This window comes from Hippichthys cyanospilos, chromosome 19 (assembly GCF_059441005.1).
Source record: "Hippichthys cyanospilos isolate Australia breed blue-spotted pipefish chromosome 19, RoL_Hcya_1.0, whole genome shotgun sequence".
Taxonomy (NCBI): Eukaryota; Metazoa; Chordata; class Actinopteri; order Syngnathiformes; family Syngnathidae; genus Hippichthys; species Hippichthys cyanospilos.
In genome coordinates, this window is record NC_142387.1 from 1,737,455 (window position 1) to 1,761,763 (window position 24,309).

General features: G+C 41.7%; 2 protein-coding genes and 1 long non-coding RNA gene across 9 annotated transcripts in view; 1 reads left to right on the forward strand and 2 right to left on the reverse strand.

Moving 5' to 3' along the window:
• mak (male germ cell-associated kinase) overlaps positions 1–22,320 on the forward strand; it is a 33,426-nt gene extending 11,106 nt beyond the window's left edge. The window contains exons 5-15 of the mRNA XM_088441843.1: positions 77–159; positions 4,554–4,686; positions 4,758–4,929; positions 5,063–5,230; positions 5,330–5,572; positions 5,672–5,880; positions 5,959–6,098; positions 6,175–6,321; positions 18,200–18,316; positions 18,491–18,580; positions 18,737–22,320. Of these exons, the coding sequence (XP_088297969.1) occupies positions 77–159; positions 4,554–4,686; positions 4,758–4,929; positions 5,063–5,230; positions 5,330–5,572; positions 5,672–5,880; positions 5,959–6,098; positions 6,175–6,321; positions 18,200–18,316; positions 18,491–18,580; positions 18,737–18,897 (1,663 nt within the window). The 3' untranslated portion in view covers positions 18,898–22,320. The remainder of the gene's footprint in view (positions 1–76; positions 160–4,553; positions 4,687–4,757; positions 4,930–5,062; positions 5,231–5,329; positions 5,573–5,671; positions 5,881–5,958; positions 6,099–6,174; positions 6,322–18,199; positions 18,317–18,490; positions 18,581–18,736) is intronic.
• On the reverse strand, positions 943–22,059 carry LOC148407608 (uncharacterized). 4 transcript variants are annotated; one of them, XR_015868679.1, is made up of 7 exons: positions 16,643–22,059; positions 16,329–16,559; positions 13,076–16,269; positions 9,675–12,832; positions 6,569–6,658; positions 4,735–4,918; positions 943–3,139 (listed from the first exon to the last, which is right to left on the reverse strand). It is a non-coding gene; the product is annotated as an uncharacterized LOC148407608 (long non-coding RNA). The 4 variants fall into 4 exon arrangements; XR_015868678.1 differs by having other exon boundaries at positions 7,552–12,832; XR_015868677.1 differs by having other exon boundaries at positions 4,735–4,867; positions 6,569–12,832.
• tmem14ca (transmembrane protein 14Ca) lies at positions 22,315–23,706 on the reverse strand. Of its 4 annotated transcripts, none has more exons than XM_088441845.1 (5): positions 23,606–23,706; positions 23,027–23,111; positions 22,838–22,939; positions 22,669–22,756; positions 22,315–22,598 (listed from the first exon to the last, which is right to left on the reverse strand). In XM_088441845.1, the coding sequence occupies exons 2-5, from the start codon at positions 23,100–23,102 to the stop codon at positions 22,541–22,543; spliced, it is 324 nt and encodes a 107-aa protein (XP_088297971.1). In that variant the 5' UTR covers positions 23,103–23,111; positions 23,606–23,706; the 3' UTR covers positions 22,315–22,540. The 4 variants fall into 4 exon arrangements, with proteins under 4 accessions (XP_088297971.1, XP_088297973.1, XP_088297972.1 ...); XM_088441847.1 differs by having other exon boundaries at positions 23,027–23,148; positions 23,606–23,667; XM_088441846.1 differs by having other exon boundaries at positions 23,027–23,142; positions 23,606–23,659.
• Positions 23,707–24,309: the final 603 nt, after the last annotated feature.

The following is a 24,309-nucleotide window of genomic DNA, read 5'->3' on the forward strand; positions in this document are numbered from 1 at the left end:
TTTCCCTTTCCTGACTCTGGACAATTTGTATGATTTCTTGTTTTTCTTCCCTTTTTTGTCTTTGGCCTCATAATAGAGAAAATACGATGTTCTCAGAAAATGAACTTAGGAACATCATGTTTCAAGTGTTAGCTGGCTTGGCATTTGTACATAAGCATGGTAAGAATACTTACTCTGTCTCTATTTTCTGCTTTCTTAGTAGATGCTATTATTTAGTTGCATTGTTTGGAATTGGTTTTAACAGCTTGACTTAGGAACTAAGCACAGAAGATGATCCATAGCTGAAAGTCCCAAAAGAGGAAACATTTGGCATTTAACAATTTGCCATTGACGTGAAATGATATCAATGTAAACACGAGCGAGCAGTGCCATAACTGTGGTCAATCAGAATGCTCAAAATTGACTAGAAAGTTCTCTTTTCTAAAAATGGCTAGCATAAAATAAGTTAACCATATTTTTGGAAAAAATGCCTCATAATAAAACAACAAACCTTGCCATTCTAACCATATCATTGTCAACACTTGACAATTTTATCCGTTGGACAGGGTGTAACCACACCTAAATTAACATCAAGATACAACACAAAATGAATATAAAGTGCACATAAAATTTGAATCCACCATTAACATCAAACTAGCCTGAGCTTGTTTCTCTGCAACAAGCCGTGCCCATCTGGGCCAATGTGGCGACAATGACACCCAAATTGTCTTGCTTATATCCAGTCGACTATGCTTTACTGTTTGGATGTCGGAAATGGCAATAGGGTTTTGAGTGCTGTGGTGTTGATCTCAGGATATTCTGCTCCCGAACAGACCGTATTTTTCGGACTATAAGCTGCCACTATAACCATTTTTTTTATCATGGACAAACCACACCGCACTATAAGCCGCAGGACATAACATCAGATATTTACACAGAAAGATGCTATTTGAAAGATTTACACAGATTTACAAGATTTTTTTTTAATTGCCCGCTTACAGCAACAGTGTTAACATATAAACACATTGCAAATAATTCATATATACAATCATACATACGTATAGATACAATCACATATATATCAAATTACACATCACAAACATTTATTTTATACATAATTTTAGCATTTAATTTTAAAATTCATTTTGAATACAGCCTTTGCATCACATGTTTTTAGCTGTATTTCATAGATGTTCCACAAAATGACAGATAGATGCACACATTTGTTTTACTGCTGGACTGTCTCTTAGTGGCTTGCAAAAAAATCTATCTCATAGGCCGCACTGGACTATAAACCGCGGGGCTCAAATCAGGAGAAAAATGTTTATAGTGCAAATACGGTACTTTTTTCTCAAACATACTTAATTTGCAGTTGATCATCTTCTTGCACTGATGTGCTCAATTGACCTGGTTTGTTAAGAAAATAGGTCATGGATCCATTCCTTGCCATTTTGTGTTTGCTATCTTATAGGTGAAATTTGGTGCCCAAGTCACCAAAATTAATTCAAGACAATCTGGTCAGTTTTAAAAATAAAAGTTTTTCGAAATCAAATATTTTTTTCAGACTCAGATAATACATAAAACAGAAATAATTACCGGTAATTATTTAGGGTGCGGACCGGTACTGGGCCATGGACTGGTGATTGGGGACCCCTGATCTAGACCAACCAAAGGATTTACTTCCCATGTTTTTTTTCTTTTTCCGATGCCACCACAGAAGGGTGCCAATGATGGAAAAGGGGAAAACTAATGATAACCAGAGAACGAGCAGGGAGTAATTATGAGCAGTTAGTTAAATTTCAATTATAATAGACGGGTTGTTTATTTCAGTGCCCATATCGCTTATCAGTTGTCAAGAAAGCATACAGTATATATGGATCCAATATTAATTGTCAATATAAGTAAAAAAAAAATGTCAATGAAAATTTTTAGAACTAATGATATATACAAATTTCAAATTTTAAATTTGTTGCTATTTTTATTTTTTTTTTAACAAACATACTTTCAGAGTTGCATAATGTGTTTTTTAAATATTATTTTATATACATTTTTGACATTTTAAATTTTTTTTTTAAATTTTAACAAAACGTTTGGGGAACTCCCTGGATCATTTGCATTTTGTAAAAAGGTAATTAAAAACAAGTGAATAGCTCCCAAGAGTTTTTTAGAGTAAATAAAGTTCTCCAAAATTTCAAAACAAAATATTAAAATATGTATAATAAAAAATAATATAAAATAATAAAATGGTACATCTTTATTTCCAAAATGCCAAATATTTGTGCCGATAATCCACCTGGAAGATAATGGGTAACAACTAATTTTATGATAGTCTTTAACCACAGTTTATACTTGTGTGGATAAAACTGTTAACACTTTACAATACAACATAAAGGGACAATGTTTTAATATTTAGGCAGTCATTCATTTTAAAAACCCACTATAAATGTGGCGTAAATAGGTGTAAATAAATGTATTCTATCGAATCAACATTTTAAACATTTTTAAAATATATATATAATCGTAGGTCTGGTAATCAATATTTATGTTACATGGGGAGCGCCACTCAGATGTGAGCAGTCATGTTTCTTTTAGCTACGGAAAGCGAAGGAGGAAAACTTTTGCCAACATAATTCAATCAATCAATCAATCAATCAATCAGTCAATCAAATTTTATTTTTAGAGCCCTGAATCAACAAAGTCTCAAAGGGCTTCACAGGTGAAAAGAGGTCATGTCGAGACTTCTTTTGATAAAAAAGTCATACAGAGACATCTTTTCGGTGTAAGGTACACAACAGCGTCCTCTGTCAAAGCTGCCAAAAGGGGAAGGAAAAAATTTGGAGAAAATCAGAAACCTTCAGAAGAGACCACAGGTGGGAGGAGCCCCCTTCCAGGCCCACAGGTTGAAGTGGATGCTGCATGTACCAAATACAGACAGATACAGATCCACAATACAGGCAAATACAGATACACAATATAGATTACAGAAAACATATTGTGCTATAAATGATGTCTTGACAGCAGGCGGAGCCATTGGGCTTCCCAGAGTCCAGCCAAATGGACCGCAGATGGTCGATCTCCTAACCTGTGATCGTTGATCAGCGCAGGGCCAGATGAGGGCGATCAAGTCATCCTTCACCATCTAGCTAGCTCCCTCTCCAAGCTGGGAGAAGGGGGCAGGAAAAAGAAGAATAAAGCTGCAGACAGACCCATTAACTAAATGCATGCGAGTATAAATGTGTTTTTAGTCGGGATTTAAAGATTTCTACTGAGGTGGCGACGCAAACTTCCATAGGTAGGGCATTCCATAGTACTGGCGCGCAAATGTAAAAGGCCCTTGATCCGGCTGACTTCTTTTTAGCCCGTGGGGTCAATGACAAACCAGCATTTTGTGACCAAAGTTGTCGGGACGGAACATATAGTGATACTAGGTCGACGAGATAGGAAGGAGCTAAACCGTGTAAAATTTTATAAGTAATTAACAACACCTTAAAATCGCATCTTAGGTGTATTGGAAGCAATTAAAATTATGTTTTGGATGTAGGTTTGTGTCTTGTATGCTGAGCAAGTCTTTGGTTTGTATGCCGCAAATAAAAACGTAAAAAAAAAAGAGTAAATTGTAGCTTTGTATGGCAATCGTTAATTAGAAGGAAGAAAAAGGGGGTCTGCATCACGGGTTAGGGTTTCATGACGGTGCACAACGATTGGTATGGGAGTTAAGATGACTGCTATATTTTTCGGACTATAAGATGCAACTTTTTCCTCATGTTTTTAGCCCTGTGGCCTATAGTCCAGTGAGGCTTATCTGTGTGTGTTTTTTTTGTTTTTGTTTGTATGTTTATTTTATTTTATTTTTTTGCTAGACACCAGCAAGCAAATGTGTGTTTCTGTTCGAGGGGTCAATTTATGGAACAACTATCAAATACAATTGAAAAGGTGTGAATCAATGGCTGTGCTCAAAAAGTTAAAACAATATATTATTTAAAAAAAAAAAAAAAAATCTACGCATTTGAGTTCACCTACCCAACATAAAAGAAAACGACAGCAAAGACACAGTGATACAACAAGCATTTATGTTTGAAAGAACGACCAAAAAGAGCAGCTGGCAAATGCTTCCAAAGAATAGCCTCTCTGAGACATCGTAGTGCGTGTGCTGAATTGATGTAACCCCAGTTAATGGCAATTCTTAAGTCTACACAATGCAGCATTCAGAGTGGATTAAGATTTGTTACATTTTTTTTAAAAACTTAAGCATGCACCCATTCAGGTCAATTAAATTCTTCTCATAGGAAAAAATATTTTGAATTTAGAATAACATGAACGTCAACCTATGTCACCTAATAAAGTAGACAATGTATGACTTTCGAGGTTTCACTATAGCAAATAACAAAATTGACAAAATTTCTCCAGTGACGCAAGAAAGAGCTGGACAAAACATATTGAAATTTACTGTGACATCTATCATAATATTTACATATCATCAGCAATTATGTTTTACTTTTTGTCCAGGTCTTTTTCCTCATTTAGTATCAGCATAACTTTCTCTGCTTAAATAGAATCTAAAATATGGATTCCAGGTTTCTTCCACCGAGACATGAAGCCAGAAAATCTCTTGTGTATGGGCCCAGAACTGGTCAAAATAGCAGATTTTGGACTTGCTCGGGAAATCCGCTCCAAACCTCCCTATACCGACTATGTGTCAACAAGATGGTGAGATCTTTTGCTTTTTGTCCATTCTTTGTCTTCTCTTGTATTTACCTGAGATTTCTTTCTCTGCCCAGGTACCGCGCACCTGAGGTTCTGCTCAGGTCATCTACTTACAGCTCCCCCATTGACTTATGGGCTGTAGGATGCATCATGGCAGAGCTCTATACACTCAGGCCTCTTTTCCCTGGGAACAGTGAAGTGGATGAGATTTTCAAGATCTGCCAAGTCCTAGGAACTGCCAAGAAGGTGAGACATAGGGGAGAAACAAATTTGAATGTTTGTATGAATTAAAAAATACTTATGGAAAAAACTGACATTGAACAGGATATTAAAAAAGATGACTGAATATTCTAATGCATTTTATTGTCTTTTTCATCAGCTGGATTGGCCGGAGGGCTACCAACTGGCTTTAGCCATGAACTATCGCTTCCCTCAATGTGTGCCGACCCCCCTGAAGACCCTCATTCCCAATGCCAGCAAAGAGGCCATAACACTGATGAAGGACCTGCTGCAGTGGGATCCCAAAAAGCGACCCACTGCTGCTCAGGTAAATACGGCAGCATCCACGACCACACCTTCCTGTGTGGGTGACATTACAAAATTATTAATTTTGTGGGGTATGTTTAAATGTGTACTCTCTGGCTAGGCCCTACGCTACCCATACTTTAAGGTTGGACAGGTATTAGGTCCTCGTCTGCACAGCCAAGAGGCTCTCAAGGTCCAGACTCGACAAATACTACTTAAACAGGTCTCAGATTCTAAGGTGGACCTCAAACAGTCCTCTTCTGAGAACAAAGCCTCTAAATCATTATCCCAAAGCACCGAGCAGGTTCTGCAAAAAATGATTTTGCCTCAAGCGGCGAGTAAGCCTGACTGCATCAACCATGTAGTGAGTCCCTTTGAACTTGAATTATACTGTCTAAAAAATCCAGTTATTTGTTATAATGGCACTCTTTAATATACACACCAATGGCTCACTCTCCCGCAGAAGGCAGAATCGGTGGGCAATGAAAACAAAATTGGTTCAGTTGGGCCGGGCGTGGTGAAGAATGGAAGACGACGCTGGGGCCAGATAGCAGCCAAGACGTCAGATAGCATAAGTGATCCTGATCAATCAGACAGAGCCGCCTCCCACTCCAAGAAACCCAGTTTGGGGAACTCCGAGGAGGAGAAAAATTCAAAGAAACTTCGGCCACAGTATGTGATGGAGTTTTGCCTCAAAATGTACAAATCTAGCTATATTTGGTGATACATGTTTTTTTTCTAACCATTTAGGGCCAGAGAGCATAAACCCCTGTATTCCTTCAGCACAATTACAAAACTACCTAACAATATTAAGGTTGGTCCAGTGGACCCCAATCTCCCAGGATCAACTGCACGTCAGCATTACCTCAGCCAATCAAGATACCAGCCTGGTAAGGCTGCTTCACTGTGAGTTATGTTACAGTCTCAGATGGCAAGTCACACAATCACGTTTGTCTGTTTTTCAAGGTTTGATCGGCAAGCTTCAGGCAACGTCAGGCGAAAAGGCGCTGAGCGGAATGACATTACGGGACTTGTGGGAGAACTCTTCGAATACTGTAAACAAGGCACTGGTTCCCATTGGAGTAGGGTTATCTGTCAATAGAGCCAATCCAGGTAAAACACCATCATAACACAAATGAAGACATTGCTCATTGATTGGCCATTGATTGTGTGCTGTCCGAGGGTCCTCTGTATCCGAACTGAACTTGATCTTCATTTAGAATGAACAAAAGGTATTGGACCAGACTTCTTAATCATTGAATTCATTTACTGTCCTTCAGTACCATTTTTGACTTTTTGTTTATTTCAGTGTCTTAAAAAAATAAAGTTAAAGAACATCCATCTATCCATTTTAATTAACCTCTTATCTTTACTAGGGTTGCAGGCTTGCTGGTGCCTATCCCAGCTGTCTTCGTACAGTAGCGGGGAACACCCTGGACTGATTGAAAGCCTATAGCAGGGCACACAGAGACAAAGAACCATTCACATTCACAATCAACACCTACAGGCAATTTAGAGTGTGCAAAATAACATGGATGTTTTAGAATGTGGGATGAAACCAGAGTGCCCGGAGTAGACACATGTGAACACAGGAAGGCCTGATTAAGCTCTGAGCGATTCTGAACGATGAGACAGACATGCTAACCAGTCTGCCACTGGCCTGAACAAGTTACAGAATAATCACAATTATTTTTTTTTGTTTTTAATTATTATTATTATTATTATTATTTTAGCTCAGTAATTTAGGGTAGTATAATTTTTGAAGCATCAGGATTTTGCACAACCTTTGTCAATGCAATTTATACACCACTGTTTTCAATTAACCATTTGTTTCCCCGTATCTTTTGAGAACAGTGCAGTGGCTTCGAGATCGAACTTACAATATTAGGTAGAGCATCAAGAAATGTTAGTTGTACGCTAGTAAACTACCATTTTGCAAACAAACATGGTGCAGCTCTGCCTTTGAAATGTGTGCCATTTCAGAGGCTATTTTAAAATCATTGTTCTGAACTTCTAAAAAATTAGTCGTAACAGCAACCATCAGGGTGGTGACAGGGTGGGAACAGATCAAAACCCCTCTTATTTATATATTTTTTAAGCTATTTTTTGAAATATTCCTATAGCTTTACTCTAGCTGTTCGAAATTAAATGCTATGTTTTGGGCTTTTTCCTCCATGCTCTCGCTTATTGTGGTGGAGGGTTTTTGTGTCTCAATGATCCTGGGAGCTAAGTAGTCTGTGGCTTAATGGTCCTTGGCAGGGACACCCATGGCAAACAAGTCCTAGATGAGAGACCAGACAAAGCATGGCTCATAGCAAACACTTGGGTGACAGTTTTTCTTACCCAGACGCAGGTCACCTGGGGCCGACTCAGGAGCCACTCCTGGAGATGGGGCTCACAGGCGGGGCTCATTGGTGAGTGCTTGGGGGCCCGGCCCGAAGCCATTGGGCCTGACAGGGCACAGTTTAAAAATGTAACGTGGGTCCCCCTTTCTATTGGCTCACCACCCGTGGGCGGGCCCATACGGGCCAGGTGCCCTGTGAGTTGGATGGCAGCCAAAGCGGTGACTTGGGCGGTCTGATCCCCAGCTGCATAAGGCATCACATGCAAGCTGAAGTGGCAATTTCAGGAAAAAGTGGGAAAGCCGTCTCACATCTGTCTGTCCATTTTCATGTTCCTGTTTTGTTAAGCAGTTCATGTAGTGGCTTCAACTTCAACTAGCGAGGTTAAACACAGATCTTGCACATTTTTGGGGGATACAGCCTCCAGAATTGCCTTCACCTTTGATGGTGCTTTGTGGAGACTTGTGCTGTCAATTACATGTCCTAAGTACTCAACAAATGGTTTGAAAAACTCACACTTGTCTTTTCGGACTTTCAGAACAGACTCCTCCAGTCGTTGTAGGGTAGCCTCCAAATTCCTAAAGTGTGACTGCTCATCTGATCCTGTGATGAGCAGGTCATCCAGGTAGCACTGAACACCTTTAAGTCCCCTGTTGATCTGATCCATTGCTCTTTGAAATAATGTGGAGCAGAGGTGACCCAAAGGGGAGCTTCTGGTACCTATACAGTCCTTTGTGTCTCACTATAGTCAGCAGCTCCAGTGACTCATGCTCCACATGCATCTGAAGATATGCTTGTGATAAATCTATCTTACTAAACCTCTGCCCTCCTGCCAAACATGAGAAGAAGTCAACAATGAAAGGCAGTGGATACTTTTCTGTTTCCAAAACCAGATTCGCAGTTACTTTGAAATCACCACAGATTCTTGGAGCTTCATCTTTTTTCACGACCGGAACAATTAATGTTGCCCATTCGCTTGTGCTTACTGGTTCCAGAACTCCAGTCTTCACTAATCTGTCCAATTCAGCCTCAACCTTCGGCCTGTTCACATATGGAACAGGCCTAGCTTGCAGACATTTTGGTGTGATACCGGGTTTAACTGTCAACGTAACTATGATGTCTTTCATGCTGCCTAGTTCTCTGTTAAAATCCTGTGAATACTTCTTCAATGTCCTGCAAGTTTCTCCCTCCCTAACCATGAACTTTTCTTGCCAGTTCAATTTAATTATTTTTAGCCACCGGCAATCCAGCAGGACTGGATGGTTTCCTGAGATAATGTACAGTGGAAGAGTCTCTTTTTGGTTGTTGTATTACAGGGCCACATTTACAGCTCCCAACACTGAAACAGGCTCACTAGTGTATGTCCTCCATTTCAGCTTGGCCTCTTGGAGAGAAAAGTGATTCCGCTTCTCTTGGTCCTAAAGGAACCTAGAAAAACTTCTCGCATCAAACTAGTTCCTAGCGTGTTTGTTTTTGTTGAAAGATCGCCCATACCACAACATAGTGAAACAATTGATTTAATCCAGACAGAGTGGGAAAGTTCACGAGGCCTCAGGCCAGTCCTGCCACAGGTCGTAGCAGAAAATGGCAACCTTTCATGGTGTCTTCAAAAGTCTTTGTTGTGCCGACCATTCTTTGAAGAGGGAGGAAGTCTGAGCACCATAAAACCTGACTGATATCTTCTCTTGATGGCCACAAACTCTCCTTTTGTTCATGGTGGAATGTTGTGTCCAGGGATGCCATTTGTTCCTTTTGAAGGTGACGACTAGTTTTGATTTGTCCTGGGCCAAGACTATATCTGCTTCATACAGATATGAAGTTGTCTCAATCTTTACTAGAATAACACAGTTCCATGAACACACTATTTTATTGATACATTGCATTTAAAAAAAACACACATTTCCTTTAGTACACAACTTCTGATACCAGGGATACACATGAACCCGTGTCCACCTGCACCTGCACTGTTTTATTTTCAAGTAGTGGTGTGACCCGGTATCCATCATTATCATTTTCCATGACAGATAAAACATGCACGGCATCTTCATCAGATTCACAATCATTCTTTCTATCTGGTTCATGTTCCAATTTATTCACGTTTCTTTTTGTTTCTGTGAAACTCACTTCTCTTTTCTTCAGCAAACTGCTTGCGTGTGTAGTCTTACTTCTGCAGACGTGTTTGATGTGACCTTTCTTGGCACAATTCCTACAGGTTAGTGTCCTTGCACCAACACTCTGGCGCCTGATGTCTTCTACGACAACAGTAGGATAGCTGGCCAGTTGCTCCTGTATTTGAAGATTCAGTTGGGTTGATTGGGCCGTCACCTTATCATGGTGGAGGGGTTTGCGCGTCCCAATGATCTTAGGAGCTATATTGTCTGGGGCTTTATGCCCCTGGCAAGGTCACCGATGGCACACAGGTCCTATGTGAGGGACCAGACTAAGCACGGTCCTTTGACCCTTAATGATGAATAAAATAAATGGATTTAGGTTTCCCTCGCCTGGACGCGGGTCACCGGGCCCCCCCTCTGTAGCCAGGCCTCGAGGTGGGACTCACTGGCGAGCCAGGCCAGCCCAAAGAGGTAGCATAGGTCCCCCTTACCATGGGCTCACCACCTGTGGGTGGGGCCATAGGGGTCAGTGCAGTGTGAGCTGGGCGGCAGTCAGAGGCGGGAGCCTTGGCACTTTGATCCCTGGCTACAGAACCTAGCTCTTGGGACATGGAATATTACATCTCTGGCAGAGAAGGAGCTTGAGCTAGTGTGTAAGGTTGAGAAGTTCCGAATAGATATAGTCGGACTCTCCTCCACACACAGCTTTGGCTCTGGTACCAGTACTCTTGAGAGGGGTTGGACTCTTTTCCACTCTGGAGTTCCCCGCGGTGAGAGGCGCAGAGCAGTTGTGGGCATACTTATTGCACCCCAGCTCAGCGCCTGTACATTGGGGTTTACCCCAGTGGACAAGAGGGTAGCCTCCCTCCGCCTTCGGGTCGGGGAACTCGTCCTGACTGTTGTTTGCGCTTATGCACCAAACAACAGTTCAGAGCAGCCACCTTATTTGGAGTCCTTGTAGGGTGTGCTGGAGACCGCTCCCTCTGGGGACTCCCTCGTTCTGCTGAGGGACTTCAATGCTCATGTGGGCAATGACAGTTAGACCTGGAGGGGTGTGATTGGGAGGAACGGCCCCCCCTGAACCCAACTGGTGCTTTGTTATTGGTCTTCTGTGTTCTTAACGGATTGTCAATCACAAACACCATGTTCAAACATAGGGGTGTACAAATGTGCACTTGGCACCAGGACATTCTAGGCCACAGTTCGATGATTGACAGTTCGGTGATCGTATCATCTGATTTGCAGCCGCATGTTTTGGACACTCGGGCGAAGAGAGGGGCGGAGCTGTCAATTGATCACCACCTGGTGGTGTGTTGGCTCTGATGGTAGGGGAGGATGCCAGTCAGACCTGGTAGGCCCAAACATATCGTGAGGGTCTGCTGGGAACATCTGGTAAAATCCCCTGTCAGAAGGAGTTTCAACACCCACCTCCGGCAGAATTTCTCGCACGTCCTGGGGGATGCGGGAGATATTGAGTCCGAGTGGACCATGTTCCGCACCTCCATTGTCGAGGCAGCTGATAGGTGTTGAGGCTGTAAGGTGGTCGCTGCCTGTTGTGGCAGCAATTCCCAAGCCCGCTGGTGGACACCAGCGGTAAGGGATGCCGTCAAGCTGAAGAAGGAGTCCTATTGGGCCTTTTTGGCCAGTGGGACTGACAAGTACCGACTGGCCAAGCAGTGTGCGGCTTCAGCAGTCAGGCAAAAACATGGGTGTGGATGGAGTTCGGTGAGGCTATGGAAAATGACTGTTTCGAAGAAATTCTGGTCCACCATCTGGGGTCTCAGGAGGGGAAAGCGGTGCACCATCAACACTGTGTATAGTGGGGATGGGGCGCTGCTGACCTCGACTCAGGACTTTGTGAACCGGTAAGTAGAATATTTCAAAGACCTCAATTCCACCAACACGTCTTCCCCTGAGGAAGCAGAGTCTGGAGGCTCCGAGGTGGGAGCTCCTGGGGCTGAAGTCATAGAGGTGGTCAAGGCCCCTGGGGTGGATGAGATCCACCCAGAGTTTCTAAAGTATCTGGATGTTGTAGGACTTTCCTGGCTGACACGCCTCTGCAACATTGCATGGACATCGAGGACAGCACCTCTGGATTGGTAGACTGGTGTGGTGGTCCCCCTTTTTAAGAAGGAGGATCGGATGGTGTGTTCTAATTACAGAGAGATCACACTTCTCAGCCTCCCTGGTAAAGTCTATTCAGGGACGCTGGAGAGAAGGGTCCGTCTGGAAGTTGAATCTTGGATTCAGGAAGAGTAGTTTGATTTTCGTCCCGGCTGTGGAACAGTGGAAAAGCTCTACACCCTTGGCAGGATCCTTGAGGGTGCATGTGAGTTCACCTATCCACTCTACATGTGTTTTGTGGACTTGGAGAAAGCGTTTGACCGTGTCCCTCGGGGAGTTCTGTGGGGGATGCTTTGGGAGTACGAGGTACCGAACGCCCTGATATGCTGTTCGATCCGCGTACCACCGATGTCAAGAATAGGCAGTAAGTCAAATTCGTTTCTAGTGGGGGTTGAGCTTCGCCAAGGCTGCCCTTCATCACTGATTTTGTTTGTTACTTTTATGGACAGAATTTCTAGGGGCAGCTGAAGCATTGAGGGAGTCCGGTTTGGGAGTTGGAAGAGGTCCTGTCCCAAGTGGAGGAGTTCAAGTATCTTGGGGTCTTGTTCACAAGTGAGGGTAGAATGGAACGTGAGATCGACAGGCGGATCGGTGCGGCGTCTGCGGTAATGCGGACTCTATACCGTTCTGTCGTGGTGAAGAGAGCTGAGACGAAGGATAAAGCTCCCTATTTACTGGTCAATCTACGTTCCTGCCCTCACCTATGGTCACGAACTGTGGGTTGTGACCAAAAAAATGAAATGCCAGATACAAGCGGCCGAAATGAGTTAGCACTGCAGTGTGTCTTGGCTCTCCCTTAGAGATAGGGTGAGGAGCTTGGTCATCCGGGAGGCACTCAGTGTCGAGCCGCTTCTCTTCCGTGTTGAGAGGAGCCATTTGAGGTGGTTTGGACATCTGGTTAGGATGCCTCCCGAATGCCTCCCTGGTGAGGTGTTCCGGGCATGTCCCACTGGGAAGAGGCCCTGGGGACAACCCAGGACATGCTGCAGGGACTATGTCTCTCGGCTGGTTGCATTAAACTGCGCAGCAGGTTGGATGTCTTTCCTCCTATAACACATAAAAATATTGGGACAATTAACATGTTGTTAATGTTGTTAGCAAGGGCAAAATACCCAAATCTTTCCATGTAAGAACTCCATTGTTCTATATTTTCTTCAAATAGACGAGTATTTCTGACCAGCGCGGCCATTCTGAGATTTTTCTTTCAGCAATTAACCTTAACCCTGTGCTAATTTCTTCCAGTTTGCTGTACTTATTGTCGTTTTTTTTTTTTTTTTTTCCATGACTTACTGCGTTATGTCCTTTCCTCATATAGTATCCCTCCGATATAGTACAGACCGTCCACACTGCAGCTGATAGCCGGCATTGCAGGCAGTAAACGGTGCAATCCCATCCTAGTCGCCACTTTGTGATATTCTTTGTTATATTGTAGAAAGGCGGAAAAGGAGGAAACAGGAGACAACAACAATAAGCACTTCAAATTGTATTATACTCTAGTTGACATAGACACACACTTAGCCGTAACCAAATCCCTGAAGGGACAAACTTAGGCATACAAAACACAACAGCGAAGGTGTCAAATGATCGTTACAAACATCGTTATGATTATAAACAAAACATATATAAAATTAAATATGCATTAAAAACACACCTGTTGTCTCTTCGGGGGGGATTTGCTTGTACCCATGTGCAAACTCAAAAGCTCTGTGCCAAATCCTTGATCAAGCTACCTTTTATCCACATCACAACATTGGAAGTACAACAAAAAAAAAAAAAAGTGTGTAACACAAAACCAGGCGTTACGAGTAATGCTCCAAAAATCACAATAAAATATGATCGTTACTTTTGAAAATATGGTTATTTACAACGGGTATGGAAGAAGTTTGGTAAAGCCAAGGAAAACAACGTTCAGATATTCTAGTCCACCATCTGGTGTTATTCCTGTGTAGAGGGATGGAAGTAACATCGAAGTGAACCATTTGTGGTTCGCTTTTCACAAATGATTTTTTCTGAACCTTTCATCAGCTATTCACCAAAAAAAAAATTGTTATGCTTTTTCTAGAACTGTAAAATACCACAAGATGTGTCAACGACCTGACTGATCTTGAGTTAAGGTAGTGCTTCTCAATTATATTTTGCAAATCCCCCCCAAAAAGAAAAAAAAAACTTTTCACGCTCTCAACCACTTGCCATCCCGACTATAAATAAAATTATTGTCTATAAAAATTGTATAAGTATACCTTAAACTGTATCCTTTTTAACACTGACTCAAGGAAAGAGCAATATTAAAAAAAAATCAGCAAATGGGATGTTTTTTTGCAGCATTTGTGCAGGTTAAAGTTTTGTTTAAGCAGAAAAAAAAAAAACTATGCATCAAAGTGCCTGAAAATAAAGATGCCAATCACACTGCCAATTGCCAATTACACTTCACATGGCAAAAACAAATCCTTTTCCCTTGGGTCATCTGTACTATAATTTACATCTAATTGAAAAAAGTTATCTGGATCCAGATGATTTTATTTTATGCAACCACCGGATGAAATAAAATTGGGAACATTCAACACACCATTTTTTCTGTGTAGGTATACAAAAATTGGTGTCTGTCTGTAGATGTTAGTGGCTGTGCTGTGGAGCGATTTATTTTATCAAATTGACTCTGTCGCTGCTCTATCTCATGTTGTGTAATGTGATTAATGTAGTGGATGTCCAGCCAGGATGCCCGACAGATACTATCGTGGATGTTGAACGACATTGTGCAAAATATGTTTGAGACAAGACTTTTTAAGTTTTTTTTTCTTCATCAAGTCATAAAAAAAAAGAAAGCGCTTTGAATTGTAAGAGGCCTTATTTTTTTAGTTCTGTCAGTGCACCCATTATTCGTTTTATCCCGAAGAGGAGCTAAATGATAATGATGCTGCTCATATCTTACTAGCTGTGGTTAAAAGAGCCAATGAGAAACTGGTGTTATCGGGGCAAGCCCAAGTGTTTGCTGCTCTAAAGATCTCTACATTTCATTTGTCATGTAGGCAAGACACACCAATATCACTCCCCCACTGTGCCTGCTTCTTCTCAGCCTTCTTGTACTCGCATCGTCTCTCCATTCCCATTACTTATTCATAAGATACAGGCTGTCGGCTATAAAACAATTGTTCCTTAAATGATTCCCCACTGAGCCCCTCCCTCACTCATTTGTCCCATCCCAGTGCCCAGTCTATTTATCAGAAGGTCGAAAGTGATTAAAGGTGATTTATTTTGTCAAATATTGAAAGTAAACTGAGATGGACTAACAGCCAGCATGGGGACTGATGCAACAAGCTTTATGCGTTCACTTAACATGTAAAAGCAGGTAAACTCTGTGGGAGACATGGCTTTTGCATACATAGTTACACTGAAGAACCAAAAGAGCTCGAGGAGTCAAAGAGATGGTAATTTGCAGTCCAACCAAACTGACAACAGTGTCTTCTAAGGGGCACAGTGTTGCATTTGACTAATTAGACTGATAAGCATCTAACCATTGGTAGACCTCTTTGTCTCTTTCTATCCATCCATCCATCCATATGTTGAAGATCTCAATCAGTTGTCTACTTGTTTTAATTTCCTGTTTTTATTTAGTGCAATTTTGACCGAAGTTTTCAACAGCAAAGAAATCACTCAATTTTCACACCAGAAAATTTATACTTGAAGAAAGCATGCAGAAACATCTTAATTTTATTCAACAAACGAAAAAAAATGCATTTTTCTGTGTACAATTATAAATTAAATTGAATTCCAATGTCACTATTGCCGCAGCATGCCTTGCCAGCTATCTGGCCCTCGTCTTTCAACAATCACTTTATCCTGTTGGCCTACGACTTGTGGGCCCCGGTCAGCTTCTTGGACTTGTAAAAGTTCCTGTCCATCGCTGTCTCCTTCCTGTCCTCCTTGACCTTGCTCTTCTTCCTGCCGGTCGGCTGCTCCAAGGCCCTGTTCTTCCTAATTTCTGAAGGTTTGTCCTTAGGGAACCAAAGTGGCACCAAAATAGTTGAAAAAGGGACTTGCTGATGTGTGGCAAGATAGTGGTGGCCAGCCTGTGCCCCTTCTAGCACCTGTATCCCTGCAAGGTCGGGTCTGAGGCCACCAGGAACTCCAGCAGGTGCCTGTAGCGCATGGCAAGGTAGAGGAACCACAACCTGCGCACCTTCTTGTCCTCCCTGCACATCAGGGAGTCCCACAATGACATCCCGAAGGATGCCATGTGGGCCATGGGAAGACCCTAACCCTAACCCCAGCCCGTCTCTAGCTCTCCCATGTCCACCATCTCGACCAGGGCGTCGAACATCACAAAGGGCCAGGTAGCCAGCATAGTTGCCGATGCAACAAGGAGCAACTTCTCCATTGACGGGTCCGTCTGGTTGTTGGCCAGCTCTCTGGCAAGCTCGGCCAAGATTACCTCGTCATCCTCCTTTTCCTCTGCCTTGGCGCGATCCAGATCAGCTTACACGTCCCTGGGGAGGAACCCAATGAGCTTCAGCAAGTGCAGGTGCTGGGTCAGCCTGTTGCTCACCATAACGTTCCGCATGCTGGTCCAGCATGTGCGGCACTTGCCAAAGGAGGGCTCAGTCCGATCAGAGTTGGCCTTCCCCTGGCACACATACTCGACTCTGGGGATCTTGAGGAGGATAATGTCTCTGCAGGAGGCCGGCAGGGCATTAAATGTGATGTACATAGCCGAGGCGGTGGGCGTCGGCAGCCTGACGATCTTTGTCTCCTTCTTCTTCTCCTTGATGGCCCAAACCTGAAACGTTTCATAAAATAAGAAATAAGACTGAACAAGCTTGCTATTGATTCAATTCAGTGAACTAAAAAATGGTTCAGTACCTTGCAAATCTCACCAATCTCCTGGAGGAACTTGATGTTGGCCTCTGACTGCTCATCAAAACGGCCTGCTTGATACTCAACGTCCCCTTCTCTGCCCTCCTCACCTCCTGCCCTGGCCTCAACATGCTCTGCTTCTCGATGGAAGAGGGCACCAGCACATTCTGGGTCAACGTGTAGCCGGCCTTGACCGACTTGTAGTTCTCCCAGCTGGCCAGTGCTTTCAGGCTCGAGAATCGGGCCGTCCTCACCCTTGCCGGCTCCTTTAGTGATTTTTTTTGTTGTTGTCTTTTTTTAACAAAGTATGAAGCATGCTAAGTCAAGTCATTTGGACAGGACAGCAACAGAAGGGTCTAAAAGCTATTTTGCAAGAAGCCTCTCCCAGAAAGCTAAAGGTACACCATAAAAGGATTTCCATAGTACAATACACTATGATTTAATACAGTATGGAGGAAGAAAGTAACCACCTACTACAATATTTAGCATGTTTCTGTTTAAGAAAGATAGGTGTTTTTATTTTTGTCTTTCTTAAATAAAGATGAAAATTTTAGATTGAAATATAACATAAAACAAGTAAAAGCCATTTTTTTTTGTAAGAACGCAAAAATATCTAAATTACTAAATGTTTTTGTCCCAAAACAGAAAACTGGCCTAAAATTACCTTATTGTTTGAATGTAAATTTACGCTGCCGTAAATCATAAATGCGTAAATCACGTATTATTTTGATACATATGGACTTAAAACAGTCCAGATTCTTGGTTGAAAGCAAAAAAACGGGCAGTTATTGATTTTACATAAATAATTCAGGTAATTTGCCATTTTTGCACGTTTTCAAAGTGCTATTTTAGATAATAATGACCTTGAATTCTTGACCGAATCCCTCTTGAAACTTCAGCGTGCATCTATGCACTAAAACTTGATGATTTTGTCCTGTTTCCACTGGAATTTGGTGTGAGAATGTAGCGTGTGTTTGAGTTGTCGCAGTGAATGCCACTCACGCTCTACCTTTGGCTCTGCACCTACTCCGCCTCTAGTTCGGCCTCCTACGGTGAGCCGTATGCAAGAGTTGTCCCGTCACGGAATACTGAAGTCTGTGGTAGATCTCGAGCAAAAACGTTCAGGCACCCCTGCTCTAAAGCATCACAATTAAATGATGTCCAAAAAATGTATCTTCTTTAAATTTGGTAATGAATGGAAAATTTGCTAAGCTAGTTTGGCTTGATCACTAAAAATAATTGCTTCAAAGAAAAATCAGTTTTCAGGCATCGGTTATTTGATTGATGTGCTGCTGTGATGACAATGCACTCGGTTTTTCACTGCAGTCTTTGAAACTAGTGTCAGGCCTACAAATGCCTAAATTCAAATTAAATGGAGGTCACTACCGAACTGACTTGGTGGTAAACCAAACTGCGCTGCATACAAAGATCACAACATATCCTAATAACTTGTATCACCAGCATCTTGGATATTATTCCAAATCTTTTTGCATTCTTGCTTTTTGCTGAGCAGGGTTGTTTCTCCAGTAGGGGTAATTGACATTTTTTTCCCTTCCTTTTCAGGGAATTTTGTGAGCACCAAGTATAACCTATCTACTGGCTTTATTCCCTCATTACAAAATAAAGCGGTTGGTTCAGGACAGAGGATCCAGCTCGCTCCTTTAACACGCCATCACACAGGTAAACACATCTTTTTTTTTTTTAATTTCCACCCAACAGACTGTAGCTTTGTGTGGGTTAATTGGTTGATTCTTGCAGGGAAAATCTTGCTTTGTCTTGTTTCAAACTTTCTGAACATGAGCATGCAGATTTAAACTCACTTGCACGTTTTCTCCTGACTGGTCTTATTTTCAGTCAATCCTTCCTCTTCTCCTGAAATTAAAAAAGACCAAACAAAATGTCCAAAACCAAAGTCCATCTCCTCTTTGAATGAAGGTAATGAAGGTATTGCCATTTTCATTTTCTCTCATTTAGTCCTATCTTTTAACTCATTCTAGATGCATTAGATTAGTGGAACTGGACAACATTTGTTATGATATACAAATTACGTATGCACTAAATATATATGACATTGGTCTGTATGTGTGAATTTTCTTCCAGATTATGGTTGGAAGAGGGGGACAGACAGAACTCAGATGGTGAAAGGCAGCAGCTACTCAGTTTTGGGGAAGACTTCTGGGAATCACATGACCAGAGCTCCCACCGTCCAGACGGTCCATGGCAGGGTGGACTGGACTTCAAAATATGGTGGAAATAGGTAGCTTGGTGCAGGAGGAGTTTCTTCTTTCACTGCCAGCTGGGGAAATTTCTTTTAAAAGCCATTGTTCAGCAGTCTTCAGCAGTTAGAAAAATGTAGAAATACGTGTTCATTCTCCCAACAACCATCCGACTTCAATTTACAGTATAATCTCAAAGCAGACTGAACACATTTATTTTGGTAAAGGCAGATTGAGTAAAGCATTACAATCGTGTGTCCCATTGTTATTTCAAACCATAATCACTGATGTTGGATTGAAAATTTGAATGTGATATGAGATATTCTTGTGTGCCGTTGTGTTTCCAATGAACCTGCTAAAAAAAAAAAAAAAAAAAAAATACAGTATACGTTATTTTCACGGCCATAAGGCGCATTTAAAAGTCTTAAGTTATTGCTAAAATCGATGGGGCGTCTTATGATGCGGTGTGTCATATGTATGCACTGAGTTCCAAAATCTGTAAATGTTGACTGACTTGACTGAAAACCTTTCCTGCCGGCATATGTTTCAGATCAGAGAACTGTGTTGCCCACTCTGGCAACCAAAGATTTTCAACTTGGTTGAGTGTTGTCGTGGCTAAGCTTCCAGGAAGAACATCAAAAATAAAAGTGTAGCAATTGTGTCATATGTTACCTGTAACTTAAGCACTGTTTATTTTGAAGGAGTGGCTGACTTCTTTACAACATTGGCCTTTGACTGTGATACCGTAGGTTGACAGGCAGTGCAATGTCTCGATTTGGCTAAAGAGGATAGCCTTCAAAAATGACCTCTACAAAGTGATGCGCATACGAAGCACAGTTTAAACTGCAAGCTAATAGAATGGGGATCGAGCAGCTGCCAGAGAGTCAATATCAACAAGTCTATGGTTTGCAAATGGAGAAAGCAAGTAAACAAGTTTCACCAAGTCCGAACAACTCAGCTGAGTTTCCGCAAAAACAAGGCAAGGTGGCGCAAGTTGGAAGATCAACTCCAGCAAAGGATTCATGCTTAATAAACAGCTGGCAGAAATGTTTACACAAGTCACCATTCGACTGAGGGTAAAAATGCTTGGCGTGTTAGGTGGGAAACTTGCGCAGTTGTTCATATCAGATACAAATGATGAGGACTTTATATGGATTTTTGATGTGGATTGATTAAAAAAAAAATGTGAGATGGGAAACTTGCACAGTTGTTCATATCAGATAAAGAAGATGCGGACTTTGATGAGGATTGATACAATACAAATAAATAACGTTAGTACCTTGTAACCTTGTACCTTTTGCTCTTGCTGCCTTTTTTAAAAACATGAAAGCATGTATGCATGATACCACAGGTTTTAGGCTAGCGCCCAATTATACGGTCTTGTGTGTGTGTATGTGTGTTAAATACTGAAATAGCACCTGCAACTGAGACTGTGCCTTTGAATACAGCACGTCTTTTGGCTGTGAAAATGCGGTATATTTCTTTTTTAATGGTGAGTTGATGGTTGGAGTTGTTGATTGGGGAGGGCAGGTGGTAATGTAGTTTGTGTATCACAATTTTATTAGTTTTACTTTTTATCAGTTTTACATTGCCAACACATGGACACAAGCACGTGTGAGTGCTCTCTTTTCGCAAAGAATTGTGACAAGAGCCAACATCTGGCAACTAAGCCTGGAGGAGATCAAAAGAGCCGGTTCACCGGTCACTCACAAGCGTTCACTGAAAGCCCGCCTCTTATCGTATGGCTGCCACCCTCTTTCATGACATCAATCTAAAGCTGACCATGCAGTAATGAAAGTCAGATGTGGAGTGAATGAAAAAGCCAAAACCAGGCGTTTTACTGACATTGAACTGGAGTTGCCAACAAAGTAAAAAGAAGGTAAAGAGGCCACAACAGTAATACTTATTTCCCCTACCAAATTGGTCCCCAGTGAAATTCCCTTCTCATAACAACAGTTCTGCCTGCAAGTAAATTATGTACTATAACGTTGGTTGTCCGGCCGGGTGCTCCCAAATACATATTTTTGCCACTTGGACATTTTTCTACACTAGAACCGAATAAATGAAATATTGCTGTATACTTGGCCAACTCAGTGCAAAGTCTCTCCTCCCCAACACCCGAATTAAACTTAAAGTAAAAAATGTGAACGTGTTCTCTGATAAGGTGGGTGTGTATTTTACGCTTGAATGGGTGGTATGGGGGTGATGTAGAGGTGCTACGAGGGTATTCTTCCGACCAGTGACATACCAATTAGACGCAACTCCTATCTGCTTGGGCAGAGGGGTTGAGTAGATAAGCAAAGAAGTCTTCAAAGTGCATCAGTGAAGAAAATTAATACTTTTGAGAATATGTAGATATTAAGATTCGAACATAGTTAAAAGCTTTAGAAAGTTAAGTTTCAATTATGCAGACCCTTTAAAGCTGGTATCCAGCGGAGAGGTGAACGCTGGCAAGTGTCGCGAAGGTAGTGGCTCTTTTGATTTCCTATAAGGTTGCTCGAGGTTGTCAGGGGTCACCACAAGGTCATCAGATGTTTGAACACGTTCAACATTTCCTTGCAACATCTGGCAATCTCTGGTGACCTTGAATGATCCCCGGAGAGATCAAAAGAGCCGTTAGCTTCACAGACACTCTCCATCAATCGGCATTTCCTAGACACGGTGTGAACATTGCTACTCAAATGTGTATGATCAAATCAAGTTGATACGATTGATTGCTGCTGTGGTTTGGTGGATCAACAACTACTTTTTAATGTCTTAACTTGCTAGCTAATGTTTTCAGGCTGTGCAAACTGTTCAAAATGATTCAACAGTTTGCATCTTGCCTAGTTTTTTTGACATCCATGCGCAACAGCTTCATTTTCTCCACACTAGAGATGGGTTGGAACTCCTGTCAAAATAGCCCCATTTTCAGATGACGATGACAACTTATCATGGCTCGCCACATAAGCTATGTGTTTAGCTGGACGTTTGGTTCGATTCATTGTTACTATTACGTTCTGTTTGTGGTTTCTTCTTTCATTTAATGTCAAGTTCTGTTTACTTCAACTTGAAAACCAAAGTTAGAAGGAAAAGCTGGAATCTATTTGACATTTCTACTGCGTCTGATGAATGAATTCCCCACAAATTGCATATAAAGTCTCATCCCGATTTTTGAATATGCCCTACTGATATTGCAACCCGACTGATCGTGTGTGTGTGTGTGTGTGTGTGTGTGTGTGTGGGGGGGGGGGGGGGGGGGGGGTCATTGTGCAGTCCAGCGATCTGTATTACCCACGCTATTTTCTACCGTATACCAGCTTTATTTATCAAGTATTGCTTGTAGTGCACTGAAGTTGCCTCCATTTTTATTCCCCTTAGAAACCTGGCAGCACAAGTCTGCACTGTAATGGCATACGATAGGCATCAATTTATTGTAACTTTGTTTTGTACAAGTTTTATACAAATAAAATAAAACACTGAAATATCGATGTAGACGTTGATGCTTTTTTTTACAATCGTTTTATTCAAAATGAGTTTTACATACTGTAGAATTGAATTTATACTTTAAGTGAAGCAATGGCTTGAATTAATAATATACTGTAGGTGCATGAATTGTCTTTTTTGTTATTTTTTTCTCACAAGCAAATATATTAATTTAAGCTAATGCTCCATTTTTCTGACTGCACTTGAGAAATGGTTCTCTTCATCAGGACTGCTGAGGTTTGTTGAGGAGTACCATGCTGAGTTTCCCCACCATCAGAAGACTTTTAACACAAACAAAATGAGATTATTTGGACAGTAATGTAAAATAATTGATTCAATGATGCAAGCTACCTTGCACAAGCCATTATGCCAGCAGGCATGAACTTCCTGGAGCCATAGAACCTTTTGCCCATGATACCTGTCAATGTGCCTGATGTTGCTGAAAGGCACCACCAAACTACATTATAAATGTGATTTTGAAAAAGGCAAACAAGTCTAAATTAAAACAAATATCTCCTACCTACAGACAGCCAAATATTACTGGGGTCATTGGTGATCTGATAGGCACCAACACCTGCGAGACCACCAAAGAGAAGCCCAGCAGCCAGGGATGGAACACTACCTTGAAATAAGCAAGCCACAAAAAGAGAGGTCGTCATCTACATCTGACATGGAAGACAACTTATCTAAGCACATTAGTTGCACATACCTGCTTTCACATAGCCGATGACACCCCCCGACGTTACGAGAGCGGCGTATCCAAATCCCACCCAGTCCACTGACATATTTGACACCTTTGGGTGCCAGTGGTCTTGTCATTCATTTCTACGGCTTTTTAAGATGGGACAAACCAAGACAAACTGCGGCATGTGGAACAGCCTTAAGACTACACTACGTCCATATTAGGAATAAAAGTTACCTCAACTCAAATGATTTCGTGAGGGAGCTTAGCACAATTAAGTAGAGCCGAGGTCATTTGGTGACAACAAATATGGATGTCGTTCTAATCATATTCAGAATTCGTAATAGTCGGCACCTACGCCGAATTGTTATTGAACTATGCAGATAAAAAAAAAGTAAATTGAGACTGACGTTATAAATTGTGAGCATACACTTGTTTCATCTTTAGTACGTGTGCTTGCAAAGATAAGATCAACTGCCACGGCACGAATACGATTAATACAAGCAAAATCAACATGCGTTTCAAAATTAACAAGCGTTAGCATTAGACTTTATCGAACATAGAGTAATGTAATATCAAAATGCTATGACACAAAATAAGACAAACCTTGTACGTCTTTTTTATCCTCTGTCGTGGTCTGGACTTTGTTTAATACCGGAAGCTAACTGATGTTACACAAGCCTTGGCGAAATGTATGATGGGAAGTTGAGTATTTTTATGCTTAGTGCCTGGTCGCTATTTTGAGGGGGGGGAGGGGGGGGGGGGGGGCTTGAATGGCATGTTCACTTTTAAGCGCAAGATGGCGCCAAATGATCAAACTAATCGTGCTGCGGTGCCACTTCACTACATTACATTTTTCTGTCAAAGGGTGGCGTTAGAACATCACAATTAGTGCACCTCGGGCTCGCACATGTTTGCTCAAAACCATTTGTTCAGAAGACCCGTGTAATGTATTACAAGTTAAAAGATTTAGTAAGTTTAAAGGGCTATTTTAAAAATATCATAAATTTTGTTTAATGCAAATATATAGAACATCTTTTTAATTAGGATAGTCACACGGGTGCAAGTACGCATAAAGAAAGGGACGTATGAAAACCAATCAATGCCAACAGTCAACAATCCTGTTATCTACAAACACAAAACAATGTTTGTATCGCTGTTGTAAATATAATTTGAATATGAATGGATACGAAGAGCGCCCGAAGGCATTTTCTGGCGCATATTAAAGACAGCTTGCAGTTTAGATCGACATCATACTCCTCGGGCCTGGTGAATAACAAGCCAGACAACCAAGTTGGATGATCAAATAA

What these genes read in the sequence shown, in the direction of transcription:
- tmem14ca (XM_088441845.1), bottom strand. Translation starts at nt 23,102, where the DNA reads ATGTCAGTGGACTGGGTGGGATTTGGATACGCCGCTCTCGTAACGTCG. An exon ending in CATCGGCTATGTGAAAGCAG is followed by an intron (nt 22,940 to 23,026) that starts GTATGTGCAACT and finishes GCTTATTTCAAG; the next exon opens with GTAGTGTTCCATCCCTGGCT. An exon ending in GGCATAATGGCTTGTGCAAG is followed by an intron (nt 22,599 to 22,668) that starts GTAGCTTGCATC and finishes TTGTGTTAAAAG; the next exon opens with TCTTCTGATGGTGGGGAAAC.